This window comes from Engystomops pustulosus, chromosome 6, assembly GCF_040894005.1.
Source record: "Engystomops pustulosus chromosome 6, aEngPut4.maternal, whole genome shotgun sequence".
NCBI classification, from domain to species: domain Eukaryota; kingdom Metazoa; phylum Chordata; class Amphibia; order Anura; family Leptodactylidae; genus Engystomops; species Engystomops pustulosus.
The window spans coordinates 141566588-141588027 of NC_092416.1; the positions used below are offsets into that span (position 1 = coordinate 141566588).

Below are 21440 nucleotides of genomic sequence, written 5' to 3' on the forward strand. Positions count from 1 at the left end.
CTCCATTTAACATCTGCAGAGAACAGCTGATTTGTGGAAGAGCAGGGTGTTGGACCTCACCTGGGACACTCCTATTGTGTGTGTAGTAATAGATGCCTGGAAAAATGGTGAGGGGGAGGCCTGTGGTGTTAGCGGCATCAGGCCAGCGATCACTCTTGCAGACAGAGATCTTGAATAAAAACTCACAGTCTCTTTAATGGCATAAAGTCCAACAAAGCAGGTAACACTTTCCTCTCTGCAGACTCCCTGAAGTGGATTGGTTGGCTGTGGATTTGTAGTTTTGGAGCGTATCTCAGCCTTGTTCCAAGGGTTAGGGGATGGCTAGTAAGAGCCAGGAAGGGCTCTGCTGCTTAGGCAGCAATCTGGTCGCAGTCTCTGTAGTATCAGCTCAAAGAGCTGTCTCATGATAGGAGCTGAGAGAAATGACAGAAAAACATCTGAAGACTGAGCCCAGGAAACCCAGGAATATCAGCAATAACCGTGTAGGGTAGTGATGTGTCGTTCCCGAACAAACCGCCTCTAACTCCCTTCTTTGTGAGCGGAGCCTAATGAGCCAGCTCAATAAGAAGAGCAGTAATTCCCATCACTAGTCTAGGGACATGCATACTGTAGTTGTAGTACCAGATGATGACATTAGGTGACAGCTGATGAGGGGAATTGCCAGTTTTGTGAGGTAGAATCCCCAATGGTAGCAGGTTAGTGCTGGCCACACTCTATACCAGTGGTGGCGAAACTATGGCACGGGTGCCAGAGGTGGCATTCAGAGCCCTACCTGTGGGCACCCAGGCCTTCACCCCAACACAGAGTTCACCAGCTAGGACTCAAGGCTTTCTCCTGTAATCCAATACAGCCCAGAACATGCCATGTTCAGCACTATTTTAAAGCAACATCCTTGGCTGCCAGGACTACAGGAGGAGCAAGACGGTGTGGATAGAGATGGATTGTCATTGGAGCTCCTGCTCTGGGTCCCCTGATTCTCTCTCTTCAGGGGACCCTAGAGGGAAGCTACAATCCAAATTTCTCCATCATCTTTCTATTGTATTGGTGAATACAGGAGGCCAATACGATTAAAACCTGTGCTACAGCAAGAAGCAATAAGTTACTGCTTAAATTGTCATGTTGGCACTTTGCGACATATACGTGGGTTTTTGGTTGTAGCTTGGGCACTCTGTCTCCAAAAGGTTCGCCATCCCTGCTCTATCCACTAACCAGGAGGCTATTCGGGAACTAACCTTTCCTAATGATCCATCATGCGGCCCCATTATCTAAAACCAGAACACTGCAGGAAAGGATGGACCACAATCACCAACACTCCTGCATATGAGAAACTTACTCCCATTCACAGACTTTGTGCACATATAGCTATGAGTTTGCTGTAATCTGCTAATAAGAAGTTACATGGATGATAATTGATGACATCTTAGTCACGTTTATATATCACATTGCCCCGTATTCTTCATCTGATACTTTTACAAGTACAAGTACAGTATAAACACTGGCGTCTTTACACTACATCCTCATACAGCACTATAAGCTGCACTCGATTGGCCATTTCTTCCGTCAGTCATTACGACTGGCTCTCTGATTGGCTTATGTTATACAGAAGACTTTTAACGAAAAGAAAACTGCAACGACGGAAGCCGCTGGTGCGCTGATTGGCGCGTTTATACGAACTCCGCCTCCTTGTGCTGTGATTGGAGATTTCGATCTTGGAGTTAGTGCGGATTGGCTGGAGGTTTTCGGCGGTTCGCGAAGGTTTGAAGTTGCTGTTGTTAACGGTCATAACACAGTACAGTGCAAGGGAGCGACAAGAGCGGGTCGTGGGCGCAGTGCCGAGGATTTGTAGCTGGTGTCGGTATCATTCAACCTTTCAACATGGAGACAGAACCGCTTAAAGTGAGTGCGGCTTCTCTTATATACGTTTAGACACCAGCGTTATGTAGTGACACCACACTGCCATGGCGGAGCCCTTATATGACTGCAGTCTGGGGCACTACAACTCCCAGCGTGTTTCCTGTAGGGGGTGTTGTCGTCGGCAGGGGCTGCTGCTTATGCTGAAGGCTATAGTATAGCTGCACCTAGTATATAGTGCAGTAACAGGCGGCTGGGTGTTTTAGTACTCCAGATCCCAGCATCGCACTAAGAGATGCGATTGTTAGATGAGGTACTACAAGTCCCAGCATGTTCATCTCTAGTCTTGGTATTGAGGATATAAGTGGTACTACAACTCCTAGCATACATGGGTAGATGTGATGTAATGGTACAACTCCCAGCATGTCCACCCCTAGACATGTGACTGTTGATCTTTGACTACAACTTTCGGCATGTTCACCCATATACGTCTGGTTACACATATACATATGTGTGTGGTACTGCAACTCCCAGCATGTTCAGCTCTAGACATGTGATTATACAGATAGATGTGCTGTATGTACCTTATACAGAGAGATACCAGTCTGCCTGTGCTCTGTTGCCCTCTATCTTGAAAAGCATTTGCACAGCCCATGTGTGTCTTCTGTGGTTTGGGGAATCCTCTATTGGAAGAGAAGCAGTGTGATGGCGGATGTCACCCCCTCCCCATAAGCATTCGCTGTTCCTCTCTATAAATAGTACAACATAAAGCTTCATTGTTGTACGCTGACAAGTAGTTTTTTATTTTGTTTGGTTTTTTTTATCCAGGTTGTCTCCTCAAAATACAATCCGCACATTTCCCTCTTAGATCCGGCTGAGCACACCGCTGTGTACAAAACATCCCGTGACTTACAGACGACCCCTAGTTAGGCTACATTCACATGACTGTCTGGGGGGGGGGGGGGTAATTTGCGGCTGCATTTAATAGACAGCAAAGGTGTCCCAGCGCTGTACACGCGCCATGCTCTATCTTTCCCTGTGTATGCGGGAGTGTTTTCTATGAAGAGGGGAGGGGTCACCCTACCTCCTCTCCAGCGCACCGCCGTATACCCAGCTATGGCCGGGCAGTCATACATGTGTGTATGTACCCTTACAAACAGACCTCTCTGCCCACTGTGATCTCTGGTGAAGCTTTGTTCCCACACATTTCTGAAAATCTAATTGTCACTGGGACAAAAATAAAGTACAATTATAAAATATACCTATTTTCTTCATAACCCAGGAACTTCCTGTACATCATGGTATACTCGAGCATCTCCCAGTTAGGCTACATTCACATAAACATATGGGGGACATATATATGGCCCCATATGGGCTCACTACAGTGGCCGCAAAAAAGATAGACTGCTCTATTTCCTGAGGAGAGGGGTGAGCAGCACTACTCCCCCCTCCTCTCCAGCACGGCTGGGGGGGGGGGGCACACATTCGTGAGAATGCAGCCTTACTTATATGATTATTTCGAAAAACAAGATAAAGAGGACGTGTCACCTGTAAAAACTGCACTAGGAGATGCTAAGTAAGCAGCACCTAGTGCTAGAACAGATCCCGCCGTGTAACCGTAAACCTCCCAATAACGCTAACAAACACTGCCGTGCTGTACCATGGGAGACGCCGGAGCGCGCTGTAGGTGGTCAGGTGTATACATGAGGGGGCTGTGACTGCCGCATGAAGCTCAGCAGTCACCACTGGCCTATGGAGTAGCGTTATCAGAGGTTTACTTTAGTAAGCAGCTCCTAGTGCCCTGACAGGTCCTCTTTAAATTATATAGATCAACAGTTTCACTATATAATGCCCCCTATCTCACAGCCATCCCCATATATAATACTAACTAATGATGCCCCTTTCCCTTCCCCCGTTTGTCCCAGGATTCAATCAGTCTTCATGTTGATGTTAGATGCATAAGTTTTGGGTGTCTCTTATCTCATGGCTGTTTGTTGTCTTCCAGCCTCTCTATGACAATAAGACCACAGTGGAGAAAGTGAAGAAAGCTGATAACAAGCGCCTTTCCGTTGAGCGGATTTACCAAAAGAAGACTCAGTTGGAGCATATATTGCTCCGTCCTGATACCTACATTGGCTCTGTAGAGCCTGTAACACAGGTGAGAATATAGAGTTCAAGTGCATCAGTAGGAGAATGGAAGCATCTGCTGACAGGCAAGAAATAAACTAATTCTCTTTATCTTATAGCAAATGTGGGTGTTTGATGAAGACGAGGGACTAAACTGCAGAGAAGTGACCTTTGTCCCTGGCTTGTATAAGATTTTTGATGAAATCTTAGGTGAGTTCCTTCATACGTTACAGATCACACACTGCTCCTCTAAATTTAAAGGTAATCTGCCTTCAAGCATGATAAACCAGAGACACTAGCTTGGTTGAGAACCACTGTATTGGAAGGAGGCCATGTATAACAAATATAAGAAGATTACTGCAGCAAGGTGCCTGGAACTACGAGTAAGTGTCCCTGGTTTATCATGCTTGATTCTTTTGGTAGATTTCCTTTAATGTCTATTTTACCTGGCAAAATTGCTCTTTCATGCTTTAGCGATTTCCGCAGTTAGGGGTGAAGTTTTTGTGCCGCCATTGGAGTTTCTGACTGAGCGTCTCCCAGCAGAAATACAATGAGGGATCCAGATCCTTGTGCCAGCTCCAGAATGACACAAGAAGTATAAGAGCTCATATAATGGTCAAGCCGTTCTTTCTTAGAGAGCAGAGTAAAATAATTTAATAAATAAAAAGTCCAATCGGCCGCCATCCTATATGAAAAGTCCAAGGTCAGTTGGACTGCAGAGAAGCCTGGAGCTTGGTATATATCTGGTGTTTGCTGGATAACAGACGGGAGGAGGACACAGGGTGGGTTAGTAAAGAGAGAGTTGATGTTTCATGCGGTTAGTGAGTGTGATGGGCTGCCTAAAGAGATGGGTTTTAAGAGCACATTTGAGACTTTAGAGGTTGGGTATTAGTCTGATATACTAGGGAAGGGCATTCCAGAGAATTGGTGCATCTCTGGAGAAGTCCTGGAGACGTGAGTGGGAGATCGTAGAGCGCTGGTTGGGCCGTAGACAGAGATGAGAAGTAGGGAGGTGCAGCATTAAAGGAAACCTACCGTGCGCGTGGCTATATAGGAAGTGAAGGAGAGCCGCACGCATGGTAAGCACCGAGCGCGTACCTCCCTGCGCCTGCTATAAAGTTTAAAAAGTGTTTTAAACCGCAATACAGCAGTTTAAAACACTAACAAAAATAAGCTCCGGTGCTCAGTATTTCCATCTGAAACCTGCCACTTCAAGTGGTAGGTTTCCTTTAAGCAGAGTTTTGTGAGAAAGGGTGAATATTTTAAACTGTAATGTAAAGGGTAATACTTGGCTTGTTCTTGATGAGCTTAGAAGTACAATCCAATACTTAATTTGCCAATAACTTTTTATTTTCCTTTTTCAGTAAATGCTGCTGATAATAAGCAAAGGGATCCAACAATGTCATGCATCAAGGTCACAATTGACCCGTAAGTAACTTGTAGACATTCTCCATTGTTAATCTCAATACAATGTGTTGTGTGGCCAGACTTTATTTACTTCAAACCAATATTTATTTTGTAGGGAAAACAATACAGTCAGTGTGTGGAATAATGGGAAAGGTATTCCTGTTGTTGAGCACAAAGTGGAGAAAGTTTTTGTCCCTGCTCTCATCTTTGGACAGTTGTTGACCTCCAGTAACTATGATGATGATGAGAAAAAAGTTACAGGTCAGTGCGCACTTTTTCCCCTTGGAAATGACTTATTGGATGTGTGTGTTGTGCGTTTTAAAATTTTGTTCAACTTCTGCATGAAAGTGTGTGTAATAATGCTACATACAGTGTTTTAGCAACAGTTCTCAATATTCTCTTTATACAGGGGGTCGCAATGGTTATGGCGCCAAATTGTGTAATATCTTCAGTACGAAGTTTACTGTGGAAACTGCATGTAGGGAATACAAGAAGGTGTTTAGACAGGTAGGTATTACATGCACCCTTTTGGTATTGCTGTCATAGGAGCATGTGTTTTATGTGCAATTGATGCATCCTACAACCATCCTCTTGACATTCTGGGTAAAGGAAGGATCTAAAAAAAACTTGGTATCACTGTTTGTTTTTTTTATTGTGCTGGTTTATTTTTGCTATATTAGAGTTCATGCACACAAACGTATATAGTATGTGGAGCCGGGCGCATGTCCTCCACAAAGTGTATTGGACTTTACTGTTACATTGCCGACGCGACTGGCAGGCAGGACGTCCTTGTATTATATTTCCATATGATGATGGACCCAGGCATCACATGTGATCTAGTCAACATATGGTTGTTTCCACAAAATGCACGCGTTTGTGTGCGAGCCCCTAGATTTAAATAATTGGGGGGGGGGGGAGACTAAACATTTGAAATGAGGCTTTAGTACCCTGTTGTGCCTTCTGAATGCCAGATAAAATACAGATAAGAATGGAGGCACATAAGTTCTGTTTAAATTGCCTGTAGACAATCTGCAGGCAGTTACTTCCATTACCTCTGATTTTATATTTTTTTTTTATACTTTTTTTGTTTCCTTAACAGAGCTGGTCCAATAACATGGGTTCCACTGCAGAGCCAAAGATCAAACCTTTTGATGGGGAGGACTATACCTGCATTACATTTCAACCAGATCTAAGAAAGTTTAAAATGGAGATTTTAGACAAAGACATTGTTGCACTTATGTCTCGGAGAGCCTATGATGTAGCTGGAGCTTCCAAGGGGGTCAAGGTGTTTCTGAACGGCAAGAGACTCCCCGTAAGTTGAGCGTTCACTTATCCTTTTTTTTTTTTTTTTTTTTTTTTACTTGATTTTATTAGGCGATGCCAAAAAGTTCATTTCAGTCAAAAAAACACTAATTTTTCTTTTAGGTATCAGGCTTCCGCAGTTACGTTGATTTGTATGTCAAAGAAAAAGTGGATGAAACGGGTAACCCTCTGAAAGTCATCCATGAAGTAGTCAATGATCGATGGGAAGTGTGTTTGACCATGAGTGAAAAGGGCTTCCAGCAAATCAGCTTTGTCAACAGTATTGCTACCACAAAGGTCTGCCTCTTAAAGTAGTGGTGAATCTACCATATGCAAGGTTTTGGTTTGACCATTCTTTTAATGCAATTTTTATTTTCTTTTGTCCATAGGGTGGTAGACATGTTGACTACGTTGGTGATCAGATTATCGCTAAAATTATTGACGTTGTCAAGAAAAAGAACAAGGGTGGTGTTGCAGTGAAGCCATTTCAGGTTAGTAATTTACTATGAAACGTTCACAAAAAATCATAGAAGGGAAAAGTGAAAGATGTGGTGATATTTGTACTTATTGCAATTTTGTTTTGTTTTCCTCTCCATTACCAGGTGAAAAACCACATGTGGCTCTTTGTGAATTCATTGATTGAGAATCCCACCTTTGACTCCCAGACCAAGGAGAACATGACGTTGCAGTCAAAGAGCTTTGGGTCCAAATGTGCTTTGTCAGAAAAATTCATTAAAGCCGTAAGTGGGGCTAAAAAATTGGAGAATGGTGGATGTGAGTGTAATAAGAATTATCCTATTACTAATGTCTTCTCAATCTCTTATTTCAGGCAACAAATTGTGGTATTGTGGAAAGCATCTTAAACTGGGTGAAGTTCAAAGCACAATCCCAGCTGAATAAGAAGTGCTCTGCAGTGAAGCACACAAAGATCAAGGGCATCCCCAAACTGGATGATGCTAATGATGCAGGTAATTGTCCCCAGCGAACTGCAAAATGATGGGAATAAAATTTAGCTTTTTCTTTGGGAAATGAAAGATTTATTTATTTTCTAATTCAGGCAGCAAGCATTCTGGAGACTGCACACTTATTCTTACTGAAGGAGATTCAGCCAAGACATTGGCTGTTTCTGGCCTGGGGGTTGTTGGAAGGGACCGGTTTGGTGTGTTCCCATTGAGGGGCAAACTGCTCAATGTACGGGAAGCTTCACACAAGCAGGTGAGTTATTCGTTATTAAATCATTTAGTGGTATGTAACGACATCTGTGTACATGCAGCCATGGCTTACTTGTTTTTTCTGGAATTGGCCAATGAAACCCTTCCAGCTACAATTCACTAGTAACTTTCCCTAATGCGCATACCTTTTACATTGTGCTCAGATTATGGAGAATGCCGAGATAAACAACATTATCAAGATCGTGGGTCTGCAGTATAAGAAAAATTATGAAGATGCGGAGTCCCTGAAGAGTCTTCGCTATGGAAAGATCATGATTATGACAGATCAGGTGAGGCCTCCATCCTGGCAGTGGCTAGACATGTTCCATTGTGGACTATTTTAAGGTGTTTAATGTAGGTGGATTATATGTAATGGGTCTTTGGGGGGGGGGGGGGGGATATACTTGACTCACCACAGTGTTGAGTAGTGGTTATTGGCTTGGTGCTACAAGAGTTCTGATTGTATAATTTGGTACCTGTTACAGGATCAAGACGGCTCCCATATCAAAGGTTTGCTGATCAACTTCATCCATCACAATTGGCCCTCTCTGCTGAAACACTGTTTTCTGGAAGAGTTCATCACTCCTATCATTAAGGTTGGATATTGGCATTTTTGTACTGCTTGTAGGTGCAGACTTCTGTTGTGCTATATGTATATCTTATCCCTCTGCCCCTTTCCATACAGGTTTCTAAAAATAAGCAGGAGCTGTCCTTTTACAGTATCCCTGAGTTTGAGGAATGGAAGAACAACACTGACAGTCACAAGACCTGGAAAATAAAGTACTACAAAGGTTTGTTCTAAAACCCTGTGTGGTAGTGCTGGCAGGCAAGTAAGAACCATCATTTTACTATTGTGGTGGATGGTTTCTCACTGTGGTGTAATTGTATTCACATGTGAAGCATATGCTGACAGATTATTCTGAATCCATACAATTGGATTTGCTTCCATAGTTTGTTCTGGTTGTTGCAACCTCACCGATCACCTGTAGACCTGTTATAAGCATAAGTCATTAGTAGTAAAAACCTGGAAATCCGCTTTATAATTTTAATTGAATGCATTTTGGTTATTCTTAGACCTATATCCTCCATTTCTTTCTGAAAAGGGAATTTTTTATTTATTTATTTATTTTTTTTAAATGTAAAACCTTTTACATTTATAGGTCTGGGGACGAGCACATCTAAGGAAGCAAAAGAATATTTTGCAGATATGGAAAGACATCGAATTCCATTTAAATATAGTGGACCCATAGATGATGCTGCGATCACTTTGGTAAGACATGGATACAGGTGATCATAACCTCTTCCTGCAATGCTGTCCCAGATAACCTGAAGACTAATAATGAACTAAACCACTTTTCTCCTCCAAAACATATAGGCCTTTAGCAAGAAGAAGGTTGATGACCGTAAAGAATGGCTGACAAATTTCATGGAAGACAGGAGGCAGAGGAGGCTTCATGGTTTGCCAGAGGTATGGTCTCTGACTCTGTTTGATGGTATTTCTATGGCACTGCTGGAATTGCATAGAAATGTAATCACTGTTCACCTTTTCCATACAGGATTACCTTTACGGAAAAAGCACAAAGTACTTAACATACAACGACTTTATTAACAAAGAGCTGATTCTCTTCTCAAACTCTGACAATGAACGTTCCATCCCATCCTTGGTTGATGGTAAGAACGTAATTAGTTAGTCTTCTACATCTTGTTTCATATGCTGATGTAGGTTTTGACTTATATTTCTGATGTATGACAATAGGTTTGAAGCCGGGTCAGAGAAAAGTCCTGTTCACTTGTTTCAAGAGAAATGATAAGCGAGAAGTGAAAGTTGCTCAGTTGGCTGGGTCTGTCGCTGAAATGTCAGCATATCATCATGGTGAGGTAAGTCCTTCAAGAACTTTTTCTCATTGCTTGCGGGAGAATTTTCTTTGTGGATTGCCACACTGGATTAGCTGCATGTGCACCTCTCCATGTAATCGTTGTTTTGGGCAATAGCTTTCTATGAGCTCATGCACATGTCAGTGGTTTCCACAGCCCTGTGCATGAGCAGGTCCTTTTCCTGGTTGTGTCTGCAGCCCTATAAGGTTTTTGGTGTCATCGGTGGGTTCACTAGCATGATACTTGGGCTGCAAGCAGTCCAAAGGGGTGTCACTGCAGATCTGGCCCCAATCACATGAATAGAAGCAGATCAGACCACTACACAGAGGGGCACAGTCTGCTTGCTGTTCTAGTTTAAACTATAAAGCTACTGACTTTAGCTAGAGAACTTGATATTTCTAGCCCCGGTAGGATAACACCTTTCCGCACCCTGATGTAATTCTACGTCATAGGATGCGGGTAGCTCCAACACCTTGATGTAGAATTACGTCATGGCGGTCTCCCGGGCCCAGCTGAGTACGTGCGATCACCATTGGATCCCAGCAGCACGCGGTGGCCCGGATTGCGACTATCACAATTCTGTCTGTTTAATCCTATAGCCACAGCAGTTTTTAAGGGTGACAGGTCCTCTTTAACAGTCCAACCTGTATATGGAACTTCTTCATCATTTATAGTATTTCCCCACTCCCTCCTAAGCTGAGTTTTATTCTTCCATACCCAGAGTTGATTCATATTAGGACTGTTAAGAAGTTCTCGAAACTCTTATATAGTGCTTCCTCTGCTCGAGTGGTTCATGGGGCAGAATCTTTCTTAACCGACATTCTGTTGAGAGTACATGCATAGGGGGAAAACTGCATGAAATTACAATTCAAGTTTCATAATGACCAGATCTTTATTTTCTGTGTAAAGGGTTAAGAGATTCTACCATTTTACAGGTTCAATTAAATTTCTGTATTTATTACTAGGCCTCTCTAATGATGACCATTATCAACTTAGCTCAGAGCTTTATGGGCAGCAACAACATAAACCTCCTGCAACCCATTGGGCAGTTTGGTACTAGATTGCATGGTGGTAAAGATGCTGCCAGCCCTCGATACATCTTCACAATGCTAAGGTAATACTGAATGATAATATAGATATGTTACATGTAGCTTTTATTTTTTTATGAATAGTAACATGGTTACAAAGTTGTTGTGTTCTTTCCCCTGCAGCACACTTGCCCGTCTCCTCTTTCCCGCTGTTGATGACAGTGTTCTGAAGTTCATCTATGATGATAACCAGAAGGTTGAACCTGAGTGGTATATCCCCATAATACCCACTGTACTAGTGAATGGTGCAGAAGGAATTGGCACTGGTTGGTCTTGCAAAATTCCCAATTATGATGTCCGTGAGATAGTGAACAATATTCGGAAAATGTTGGATGGTGAGGAGCCTCAGGCAATGGTGAGTAATTCTAAAATGCCTATACTGTTGGAATTGGTCATCTTTTTAAGGGAATATCGCCCAACAAATATGACTTGTCTTAACCAGCTCCCAAGTTACAAGAATTTCAAAGGCATTATCCAAGAGCTTGGTCCCAACCAGTACATAATCCACGGTGAAGTTTCGGTGCTGGATTCAACCACTATTGAAATCTCTGAGCTCCCAGTCAGGACGTGGACACAGGTACCTACAGTGTAAACACCTGGTGTAAAAAAACTGAATCATTCTACCTTCATTTTTGCTTAAATTTTGTTACAAATATTTTTTTTCCCCAGAATTACAAGGAATCTGTGCTTGAACCTATGTTAAATGGGACAGAAAAGACTCCTGCACTTATCACTGACTACAAGGAATATCATACGGACACCACAGTCAGGTTCATCATTAAGATGACTGAGCAGAAGTTGGCAGAGGCTGAAGCTGCAGGCCTGCACAAAGTATTTAAGCTTCAGACCCCTCTTACCTGTAACTCAATGGTGAGTATACTGAACCTCCAGGTACAGGCAGTCCCCGGGTTCCATACAAGATAGGCTCTGTAGGTTTGTTCTTAAAGGGAACCTACCACCATGAATCCACCTATAAATGTAGATCGGGTGGTAGGTGGATCAATAGGACGTGAGGATAGCCCTTTTAAGGGCTAATCCTCACGTCCCCGCGCTGTTTTGTGAACTTATATTATCACTTTATGCTAATTTTGTTATGCGGCTACGGGGGCGTGGAGTAGCGGCAGCTGTGGCTACCCGGCGCGGCTACTCAGCTGCGCCCCCTCATCTGTCGAACATGCGCAGACGGCAGGTTCGTCGGACGAGGGCGCGCAGCTGCAAGGAGCTGCGCGCCGAAGATTGTGGGTAGGAGGGGTAAAGTGGCTACTGGGGCGTAGGCGCAGCTGTCGCTACTCTACGCCCCAGAAGCCGCATAACAAAATTAGCATAAAGTGATAATATAAGTTCACAAAACAACGCGGGCACGTGAGGATTAGCCCTTAAAAGGGCTATCCTCGCGTCCTATTGATCCACCTACCACCCGATCTACATTTATAGGTAGATTCCTGGTGGTAGGTTCCCGTTGAGTTTGTATGTAAGTCGGAAACGTATACTTTATTATTGTAACCCCGGTCAAAATTTTTTTTTTGGTCTCTGTGACAATGGATTTTAAAAAATGTTGGATTGTCATAAGAACCAGGATAAACAATAAATCTTAATTACAGGCACCATTGTTAACTGTTATAGCTGATTATTGTAGCCTAGGACTAAAGTACAATAAATTACCAAAGTCCAGGGGTCGTATGTAAGTCAGGTGTTCTTAAGTAGGGGACCGCCTGTAGTTTATAAGGCAGCAACTTTGCAGATATGTTTGCTTTGTATAGGTGATTACTTTGTACTTACCTGAGATTTCTTTTTCAGGTTCTCTTTGATCACACTGGATGCCTGAAGAAATATGACACAGTTCTTGACATTCTGCGTGAGTTTTATGAACTGCGTCTCCGCTATTATGGCCTAAGGAAGGATTGGCTGCTGGGGATGCTGACCGCCGAGGCCTCCAGGCTGAGCAATCAGGCTCGCTTCATCCTGGAGAAGATTGAGGGCAAAATAGTGATTGGTAAGTGTTAAAAAAAAGATAATGATTCCAGGCTTCTCTCCTTAGGACAGAAATAAACTTTAATATACATACTGATGAAAGTTTCCAGGTCACTACATGGCTCAGTGCTCATGTTTCACTCCCTTTCTATAGTATAGATGGAAGTGTCATTAAGCACATATTGCTGCGGATCAGCAGTACTTTCCACTATTGTACTAGTTGGGGCATCTTGGTTGCAGCAGTAATTATAGTTGCTGTAAGTTTTAGGCTTTGTTTAAAGGGAGTGGGTTTCTAGGTTGCGATCATGTGAAACAGCCGTGTGGGGTAATTTCAGATGACATTGAGCTACTTATGCTCAAGTAGTTGTGCAGTAAGTTTATATGCATGTGTTTCTACCTAGAAAACAAGCCAAAGAAAGAGCTCATCCAGATGTTAGTGCAGAGGGGATTTGACTCTGATCCGGTGAAAAATTGGAAGCAAACTCAAGAAAAGGTAAAATGTCTATTTCTTTAATTTATTCAGACAGTCAAGAATGATGCAGATGAACTGTAGTGTAATTGGGATATTCACCAGGTGAAAGCATCTGGTTGTGTTTACATGCCAAAGTAATACAGCACTTGTGGCTATAATAAAATAGGGACTGTATTTTTATGGTTGATATTTGGTTCAATTCAAAAAATCCTGTAATTGTCACATAATGTCATTTCTATATTAATCTCTCTGCAGGAAGAAGCTGGCGAGTTGATTGAAGAAGAAGAAACTGAAGCTTCAACTAGTGGACCAGATTTTAACTATCTCCTCAATATGCCCATGTGGTATCTGACCAAAGAAAAGAAAGATGAGCTGTGCAAGCAGAGAGATGCCAAGGTTTGATCCCCAGCTCTTTGCTGCTTTTGGTTGACACATCAGCCTATTTGATACAAAATATGAAGTACCACATCTGTACATTGTATTCACTATCAGATTGCAGAGCTCAAAGATCTTCAGAGGAAGTCTCCATCCGATCTTTGGAAAGAAGACCTTGCTGCCTTTGCTGAAGAACTGGATGTAAGTTGTCGTTGGCTCATTTGGCCTAAAATATTTGTCCATGACTTTATGTAAAATAGTAGGTTGGTAAAAAATCTATTTTGCTTTAAAAATTACAGCGTGTCGAAGAAAAGGAACGTGCTGATGAGCAGCTTTCCCTCCAAGGCAAGGTGGTGAAAGGCAAGAGTGGCCGACCTCAGGTGAAAAAGATGCAGCTACAGGAGATCTTACCATCACCCCACGGGAGGAGGATCATTCCTAGGGTCACAACAGCTATGAAAGTAGAAGCTACAAAGAAGATCCAAAAGAGAATAAAGGTTGGTTTCTTAAAGGGGAAATTCATTGAAAAAAAATCATGGGCTCTTTTGAAAAAAAAGTTTTGGTTTTCCTACTTTATGAATGTCTAAATTTGTTTAAATGAGGCACATCCTAGTACATTCCAGTGGTCGCACTATATTCCTGCAAATCAATCAAACCTTTATTTATTTTTTAATTATTCTGGAAAGGGGGAGGTAGAATCCTTATTTCATTTTTTTTTTTTTTTTTTTTTTTTTTTTTTTTCCTTCCCCCTGCCCCTTGAAGAATGAATCTATTGTGAAGAAGATGGAATTTGGAGATGATGATCAACAGGAGGACAGCCCAGAGAAAAGTGCACAGAGTAGTCCAGAGGGCATGACTCTTGCTGAAAGACTGAGCAAAAAAGTGAAGGCTGAGCCAGGTTTGTGCCTTGTCTTTGTGGGGTTTTTTTCCCTTTAAATTCACATTGCAGTAGTTTTTACTTGTTCATACTTTTATATACAGGTACTAAAGCAAAGGCAGCCAAAGGAGGCAAGAAGCAGGCAACCCTCCCATTCAAGCCTGTGAAAAAAGAGAGCGCATTTATGGATTCAGATATTGACTCGGAACCAGAGATTTTGGCTCCACGTGCTGCTCAGCCAAGACGAGCTGCCGGTAAGCTGTTACTATATCAATATTTTTCTTGAAGTCAGTCTTTGAAGACAATTTATTACCTTGGCTATGTGTTCTTTATACTGTAACTCTTTCATATCTAGTCACGTCCATTATCACCAATATACTGATATTGCCTGTAAACAATTTATTTCTGTTATCGGGCTAAAACTGCCAACTATGGTTGGTCCATGAGTCATTCATGCAATACAGTGGCTATATTTCACGGATTGACCACAGTACCAGGGAACAGGGTTCAGGACATCAAAGTGATAATTAATGCAAGGAGTCATCTTCTCCTTGCATAAAATATTAGTATGGCACAAGTCAGTTAAGGGATCAGGGAGAGGGCACACTGGCTGAGCCTGTTGCCGTACAAGCCTAGTTTGATCTGTATTGGTACCAATCACAGGTGTTAACCATTTGACTGTCGCGAGGTGCGCATGGATGCCACCATATTTGCTTTGATCATTGATCCATGTGACCTCATCTGGTACCAACTATTGGATGCCATGGCAGCCTGTAGTCTTTATAAGACTCCAAGACCTGACATTGCTGAAGGCACTTTTACAGATCAATAGTAAATTCCCCATTTACTGCAACACAGCTGTATTGCAGCATCATGTTAGGTATCACCATGCTCAAAAGTCCCGATCTATCAAAATATAAAACTAGTTATTTCCGTCCTTAAATGGAAAATGGCAGCTAAATGTCCGAAACACCGCTTTTTGTACTGAAGGTTTTAAAATTAGATTGGAGCACATTAAAGCCATTATACATTTTTGTTATCTCTGTCTTTGATCAGAGATATAGGAGACTTTGTTTTTTTGAGCTCACAGTGCAGGCCGTAATGACCAACCCTACAAGAAAATGGTACAGATATTTTTTTCTTTCCCTTCCCAGTACACGTGGGGGAAATAATAAATACTGTTGCTTCAATGTACAATTTGTTATGCAGAAAGCAAGACATCCACCAACCCGTGCAGCTCTGTACACAGAATAATAAAAAAAAAATTGGTTGGGAGAGAATAATTAAAAACCTGAAAACTAAAAGGGCATCAGCGGGATCGGGTTAAATAACACCACAGGTGTATAACATACAGGTGGATTTTTCTCTTCTTTATAGCAAATGTGAAATATGTGATGGATTCTGATGAAGACAACAGCGTAAATGTGCCAAATAATGACAGCGATATTGACAGTGATGCTGCATTTGACCCCTGCGCACTTTCAGACGATGAGTCATTTGAAATTCCAAAACCTGCACCAAAGCCCAAACCTGCTGCCAAGTATGTACCCAATGGCGGAATGATTGTTTAAACTTGGATATAATTACGTTATCATACATTGACATGAGATATGTATGTGGTCATGTGAAGCGTTTTATATTTATGCTGTGTTTTGATACAGGTTCAATTTAACAGCAAGAGTTTTCTTTTTAATAGGAGGGTTAAGAAAGACCCTACTCCAGACAAAGTTAAAGAAGCTGTTCCTGTAAAAGACCCTGAACCTCCTAAACCAGGTATGAAGCAGTCTGTCACATCATCAACCCTGTGATATGCACACGTGTTCCAGGGGGTGTAAAGACGGGTAAATCTGCTGTGATGAATATTCCTAATGATTACTTTGAATTTTTCGTTTAGTGCCATCCATTGCAATGGACAGTGATGATGAAGCCCCATCTAAACCAGCAGCCACAAAGAAAAAACTACATCCCGCACCCGAGAAAGCTGCTGTGGAAAAACCTGCCCCTAAAAAACGTGTCAAGAAGGCGGAGTCCACTGCAGCAAAGAAGGGTAGGCTACACCTAGACAATATTCATTTGCACTTCTAGCTGTGCCTTGATTGGCTGGTCTTGTAAGGATCTTCAGAAGTTAATATTATGTACCCTTTAACTAGAACTTGCAACCCCCCCATTCCTTCCTCCTCAAGATGTTTCAGAGTTGGACAGCCTTGTGTAAAAATATCCTATTTATGCATCTAAAAGGAAGTCTACCATCAAAAACAAGCACATCGATCCAACCTCCATGACGGTGGTAATCTTAGGTTTGTTATTTGTGGCCTCCTTCTGAAATCAACTTGTAATATTATGCTAATGAGCCAAACAGGCTCTGAGCCCCTCCAAGCTCTGGCTTTACAGGCTGTTTGGTTGTCTCACCCTACCTCTGCCTTCTGTAGTTGGGGGAGTGCTGTAACCTTTGAAGCTATAGCATGGCCAGGCTCTGTTAATGCCCCAGGAGCCTTCAGGAGCCCTTGACATGATGGATTTTAATGATAGATTTCCTTTAAAGGGTGAATATCTGATTGTGGTGGGAGGCTGACCCACTGGGACGTCTGGTGATTGTCAGATTGGGGGACTGCAAGTTCTTTGAGCTGTCCCTATACAGGCATGTCATTCTGGGATATGCAATACAAGTAATCCCAAAAAAATCTATTGCGCAGTATGCACTCTGTATAGGGCAAGTCAGATGGGCTAGTACCCCCTGTAGATAGTTTGTTTAAAGGACATCTACCATCATCTTGGCTAATGGTGTAGGGTTACTACTAACCTCACCGTTCCCTCCCCGCGTTCTCCATTTCCCAGGACTTTGTATGCCCGTGAAGACTCTTAGAAAGGTCTCAGGACTGTAACACCCACCCCAGGGCGTGCATAAATTGTGTTTTGGCAGAGCCTCACAGGCTAGTTTGCATATGGTATAAAATAATTTCAGCTTAGCTGATGCTAGATGTCCTTTAAGGGGATAGTCCTCCTCTCTGTCATCTCTACCAGTTTTACTCCATGCAACTTACCAATTGAGCAGGTGCTATCCATACAAACATCTGTAATGTGTCTTAATGACTGATTTCTCTTGTAACAAACACATTGGTCTCTCCAGACAAACAGCCATCCATCATGGAAGCAATGTCTAAGCCCAAGTCATCCAAAACTACTGCTGCCAAGCAAGTAGGTTCTGATGATGACCTGCCCCCGCCCAAGAAAACAACTAAACCACGCAAAAGGAAGAATTCTGATTCGGACTCCGATGAAGATTTTGGTGTGAAGCGGAAAGCTAAACCTGCAAAGGTAAGATCTTCCCACTGTAACCTGTTCTGTACGCTGTGTGTGATGCTTTGTCCAAGTCTCTTGTAAAATGTTGCTATTCTACACCATTTAAAATTTATTTTTTTATTTTTAGAAAACAAAACCCGTAGACGACGATGACTTCAATATCGAGTTCTCTGATTCTGATGCTGGCGTCGGCGCTGCACCAGCTCGATCCCGGACGGCTCGTACCAAGAAACCCATCACCTACATTGTGGACTCGGATGACGACGACATGTTCTAACCTCTCCCCACACCTTTTCTCCAACTCCAAGGAAGGCAGCTATTAACTTTTCAATAGAACTGCACAAAGGGAGATCTTATCGGCCTCTCTCATGACGCTCTGCTAAAAAGTGACATTTGTGTATCTTAAAATCTAAATATAGTTTTAAGCTTGCTGGGTTTTAAGCCAAGTTATTTATTAGCACCCGCTCCTACAGAATGACGCCACAGTCACGGTGGGTGTTCAGACTGCTTGCAGCTTTTGTTGAAGTTTTGTTTTGTTCTCTGCTATTTGGATACTGTAAAGTCGCCCGGATTTTATTATCTTGTCAGATAAATTTTTTAACTCTGTTGCCCTGTAGCTCTCTTTGCTCTGTACAATGGAGAGGCTGCTTTATTGTGTTTAGTGAGCCAGTTAGTTGAGGCTCTGTATAATGCTGTGTATTCTCTCACTGATCCAGGTTTTTAATCATCCAATGTACATATGTTTTGTGAGAAAGGCACTTGCATATATTTCTATGTTGTCTGTCAGTTTATATGTCTCTTACCTTTTTGTTACGTTTTTCAAATAAAGACAGAGGACTCTATGGTGTGGTGGTTCTATACAGAATGGATATAGTTGCAGTTCAGTTCGTTCATTGATTCCCATGTTAGCAAATGGGCTCTTTACGACCTATGGCAATGCAGAGACTGAAAATGTGGCAACTAAGCGTTTATATAACAACCTGTTTCAGACATGGCTTTATTTGACCCCTTTCCCAACGGGGGACAACAGAAAATTTAACATTTTTAGTGTTTGTTTTTTTTTTTTTTTTTTTTTAAATACAGGGGGTATAAAAATAGTTATACTGTACTCGTCTCTGGTGCTCCTGTTCAGCATGACGCCACCAATTATAGCAGTCTTCTGTATAGATGCTACCTGGTCATATTACGTTAAAAATGGTGCGTTCCTGCTACACCCTGGGGCTATCTGTACCTGACGCAAACAAGGATCCCGTGGTTTCTTGTTCGTATCCCGTGAGCCAAAAAGAACAAAATTAAGACCTGCTCTTTCTTTTGTGTTTCAGGCAGACTCTGTTATAGCTAATGGCACTGCACATGATCGGCCATTGAGGATGTGTGCTGGCTGTAGAAAATAAGGCTAGCACATGTCCTCATTGTGTACAGGTAGCCTAACCTAACGCAGGTGAGCACCTCTATACAAACAGCGATGGGTGGCTCCATGCTGGATACGAATACTGCGCATGGCAAGGGATCCGCAAATAAAATTTTTGATAACCTCTACAACCCCTTTAATTACCTATATGTCAAATCAGTGACTTTAATTGTCCTTTTATTTCCTCATGATCCTATTAATAGATCTCACCAGTCACCAGCTGGATTGCAAGAAAGAGGAAAATGTTGCGGATTGATGCAACTGGTTCACCCTGGGGCAATCCTGGTGTATGTGTGTGAGGATCCCCGGGTAGATGGTCGTGCGGCTTCCAGGGATCACACTGAGACAAGGGATGTGAAATATCAACACGGGGTTCCTTTACTCAAGAACACAAACTTGACAGAGGTAACAGTCTACGGCCCCTTTCACACTTGCGCTCAGATCACGTCAGTCTGATCAGTTTTTCCCCTTTCACCATGACTGCACCACCTGAGAGGGATTCCCCCTGAGACCGTAATCCGGAGTATTCGCCCCCCCCCCTAGTCTCAGTGGCTCCCTCTCCCTGAAGGAAACCGCACTGTGCCTCACATGGTGAAGAGGATTGCTCTTGCTGTATAAGGAGGGTTCACAGGCTAGCACCAATTGCAGGTATTACCCTGCCAATACCGGTTCCGATCGTCTCTCCCCCAAACAACATCGGGGAGTGGTGATCCGTTGCCATGACAAAATTGTCAGAACTGATGCTGTCTGGTTTCTGCAGCCAGTGGCACATTGTAATTAGTGTTTAATTCCATATTCTGCAATACAGTAGTATACGCTAGGAACAATTATACCAACTAGGGTTAATGTAGCCTAGATGGTCTACAAGTGTAAATAAAATGTTTAGAAAATAGTTTTGAAAAAAATGTAAAAACCTAGAAATTCAAATCACCCTCCCCCCCCCCCCCCCTCTTTCTCTAAAACATAATAAACAGTAAAAATCCCAAACATGTTAGGGCATTTTGAGTCGCGGTGATACCCATCTGTTAAAATGTAAAACCGGTTATTGCGGAAATTGGCGCCAAAATGTCCAATGCGCTACTTTTACACAATTTTATATTGCATAACAAATGTAATAAAAAGTGCTCAAAAGGTTGCATATTCCTCAAAATAGGAGAAATTAAAATGTCAGCTCCGTACACTATAGTATGAAAAAGTTATTTGAAATGGTGATAAATAATTTTTTTTTTAAATATTCATTTAATTTTTGAATGTATTAAAACACAATAAAACCTGTATAAATTTGGTTTCACCTTGATCATACCCAACCAAAGAATAAAGTAGAGGTGTTATTTGGCGCGCACAGTGAAAGTCGTAAAAACTGAGCCCACAAAGAAAGTGACGCAAATGCATTTTATGCCAATTTCACCACTTTTGGAGTAATTTTTTCCAGCTGCCCAGTACACGGCATGTAATAATAAATAACGTCACTGAGAAGTAAACATTTTTACACAGAAAATAATCCCTCACACAGGTCTGTACACGGAAACATGAAAAAGTTATGGATTTTTGAAGGTGGAGAGCGAGAAACGAGAGAAAAGACCCTTAAGGGGTTAAACTTGACATTGAAAGTAGGATGTCAAAGTAGATTTGCATACAATAGAATATGAAAAAATCTCTTGTATAATAACAGATTTGGGGTGATGCCACATATGGTGTTTTTGGTCCGTTTTTAAGCATATGTTCTCATTCCGTTTAAAAACGCATCTGAAAATGGGTTTAAACCCCGGAAGGATTTTCACTAGCATTCTGTCTGTCTCCAGGAATCGGGGTCACAATGGGAGAGCAAATCAGGGGGGTGGCCCTATCCATTCCTCTGTACTATTTTTTGTATCAAAAGGAAGTTTTCCTGCAATGTTGTCAGAAGTGTAATGTTTTTATAGGAAAATAAATAAATCTAGAGAAGACCACCTGTGTTCTAAGGCCAGCCATGTCCCTCCTGGGGCTGATGCTGTACCTGGGCTTAGTTCCAATGAACCTGTGTTCTATTAGAATGGGGTAGGCTGTAATCCTCGCTAGACAGTCTAGTGCAGCGGTGGCAAACCTATGGCACGGGTGCCAGAGGTGGCACTCGGAGCCCTTTCTGCAGGCACTCAGGCCATCACCACAGGACACAGTTCCCCAAACAAGACCA

At 42.3% G+C, this 21440-nt stretch overlaps 1 protein-coding gene across 1 annotated transcript; it reads left to right on the forward strand.

Moving 5' to 3' along the window:
- The first annotated feature begins 1725 nt into the window (after window positions 1-1725).
- TOP2A (DNA topoisomerase II alpha) lies at window positions 1726-18698 on the forward strand. Its single transcript, XM_072111430.1, has 35 exons — window positions 1726-1896; window positions 3857-4009; window positions 4098-4188; window positions 5343-5406; window positions 5501-5646; window positions 5795-5892; window positions 6485-6697; window positions 6811-6984; window positions 7077-7178; window positions 7290-7427; window positions 7517-7655; window positions 7745-7902; window positions 8063-8188; window positions 8384-8494; window positions 8584-8689; window positions 9059-9168; window positions 9274-9366; window positions 9455-9569; window positions 9655-9776; window positions 10739-10887; window positions 10985-11216; window positions 11304-11438; window positions 11531-11731; window positions 12659-12854; window positions 13234-13325; window positions 13560-13700; window positions 13797-13880; window positions 13979-14176; window positions 14442-14577; window positions 14661-14810; window positions 15934-16096; window positions 16253-16329; window positions 16451-16603; window positions 17684-17871; window positions 17984-18698. Exons 1-35 carry the CDS (start codon window positions 1876-1878, stop codon window positions 18131-18133), a joined length of 4725 nt encoding a protein of 1574 aa, XP_071967531.1. The 5' UTR covers window positions 1726-1875; the 3' UTR covers window positions 18134-18698.
- Window positions 18699-21440: the final 2742 nt, after the last annotated feature.